The 2,138-nt window shown below is 63.6% G+C and overlaps 1 protein-coding gene across 1 annotated transcript in view; it reads right to left on the minus strand.

The window, feature by feature from the left end:
- Positions 1-384: 384 nt before the first annotated feature.
- The window catches only part of CRYBB1 (crystallin beta B1), a 3,735-nt gene continuing 1,981 nt past the window's right edge, over positions 385-2,138 (minus strand). The window contains exons 3-5 of the mRNA XM_008634082.2: positions 1,341-1,473; positions 1,068-1,210; positions 385-718 (exon numbers count right to left, since the gene is read on the minus strand). Of these exons, the coding sequence (XP_008632304.1) occupies positions 538-718; positions 1,068-1,210; positions 1,341-1,473 (457 nt within the window). The 3' untranslated portion in view covers positions 385-537. The remainder of the gene's footprint in view (positions 719-1,067; positions 1,211-1,340; positions 1,474-2,138) is intronic.

Below are 2,138 nucleotides of genomic sequence, written 5' to 3' on the forward strand. Positions count from 1 at the left end.
TGGTCTTTGATCGACTGCAATTTCGGCTGTTAATTAGTGCCCAGGTGGGTCCCACCGGCAGGGACCCAGGACCCCCCGCTGCCCCCCGATCCCGCAGGCGTGGACGGAGCCAGGAGCCCGCCCTGGTCCCGCCGCTCCCGGGGCACCCTGCGCCCCCCAGCTGAGAAGGTCCCCACGGGGGATGGTGGGGTCGGGCTGCAGAGCCTCTGCCACCCCCTTCTCGCAGAGCGCGGCTCTCCTGTGTCCCAGCCCCAGCGCGGGGAGGTCCTGCATGGGACCCATTCCCTGGAAAAACCACCCTCCACCGTGTCCCACCCGGCTCCAGCGCAAAGCTGGCACAGCCCGGGCAAGCGGAGCCGCGTTCATGCACCACCGACCCCCGAGCAGTTCTAATCTTCTGTTTTTTTTAATTTGCCTCACAAGGTAGAGTACATCCAGGGAATGTGCAATGTACAAGGAAAGTGCTGGGCAGGCGAGCGCGAGGGGAGGCGGGGGTGCCCCACGGGGCCCGGGACTCGTAGCTAGCAGGCGGCACGCTCAGTCGGAGGGCGCGTCGGGGGTGACGAAGGTGCCCTTCTGGTCCCACTGCATGTCCCGGATGCGGCGGATGGACTGGATCTGCGGCTGGAAGGCAGACCACTCGTTCCAGTGTCGGAAGTCTCCGGTCTCAAAGAGGTACTGGTAGCCTCTGTAGCCAGGGTACTGGTACCCGACCCAACTGCGGGAAAAGCAAACACAGAGCACCTGAGCGGGGTCGGCCGCTCCAGGCTCTGGCTGCAGCCAGGGTGCGCTCAGGGGGCCATCAGGGCCTCCTTGTGCTGGGCACCAACCCCTGGGGGACGGGCTGTGCCACCAGAAACAGCCACATCACTGAAAACAGCCAAACCACCAGAAACAGCCAAACCACCAGAAACAGCCACGCCACCAGAAACAGCCACGCCACCAAAACCAGCCATGCAGCACTTTCTGGCTGCCTGAGAGCCCGTGCGGGTGCTCAGAGCTGCAGCAGTGGGTCAGGGAGGACAGGGAGCCTGGCACGAAGCAGCCGCTGCTGCAGCCCGGCTTACGTTCCACTGGGCACCTGCACGCTGCCCACGCGGTCGCAGAACCCATAAGCCCAGAGGCTGGGCACGTCGTCCTCCTGGATTTCCATCTTGTTGCCCTTGAAGTCAGCAGACTCATAGAGGGAGATTTTGTGGTCCTCAGCCTCCTGGGGAAGACGGAGGGAGGGTGCTGGGTGGTGCGGCCGAAGCCCTGGAGCTTTGCTGCAGCAAGGCACCGAGCAGCACGGCCCGGCCCTGGGCAGACCCCACTGGGGCTCTCTGCTCCCCAGCACTCACCATTTTGATGGGACGCATGGACATGAAGCAGTCGCTCCGGTAGCTGCTGGACCAGGTGTCCCAGCGAGGGTACTCGCCCTTCTCCAGGATGAACATCTCCCCACGCATGTTGGCCTGCTCGTAGGCCACCCAGCTGGGGAGAGAGGTCGGCAAAGAGCGGGTCAGGTGCCACCCAGCAGTTCCCCTCCTGCTCAGCCAGCTTGCAGGATGCTGGAAAGGTCTCCAAAAGGGCTGTGGCCCCACCACCCTGCTCCCACTTTTCTCCCAGCCCAGGCACTGTGGCCCGCAAAGAGGCAGCGCTGATCCATGGGCTCCCGGCTGGAAGCTCTCTGATGTGTGTGTGTGTGTCCAAACCTGCAGCAGGCACTAACACTCGCAGCGCTCCTCTTCCTCAGCTGGGGAGCAGCAGGACCCCTGCCCAGCCGGTGATCCCCACGTGTTCACCCTGCAGAGTCAGCTCAGGACTCTGCTGTCCCTCCTGCCCCGGCTGTGTACTCCTGGCACGCTCGCACGCCTCGCTGCTCCAGCGCCAGCCAGCTCTGGCACCCGTCCCACTGCCAGCCATGGGGCTCGCTCAGCTGCAATGTCACCTCTTTAGCAGAGCCACGAGGTGCTGTGGTGCTGGGAATGTCATGGGCTTGGGGCTTCAGAAGCCTCCGACACCACAATAGTCCTGGATTTGCTCTTTCTCCTTTCCCTGCAAAATATCTCTTCCTGCAGATGCCAGCAGGGGTTTTCCTGCTGGCAGGAGATGTGTTCAGGCACCCCAGGCTGCACAGCCTCAAGCTGACTGCTAAA

The sequence above is a fragment of the Corvus brachyrhynchos genome, unplaced genomic scaffold (assembly GCF_000691975.1).
Source record: "Corvus brachyrhynchos isolate BGI_N302 unplaced genomic scaffold, ASM69197v1 scaffold114, whole genome shotgun sequence".
NCBI classification, from domain to species: Eukaryota; Metazoa; Chordata; class Aves; order Passeriformes; family Corvidae; genus Corvus; species Corvus brachyrhynchos.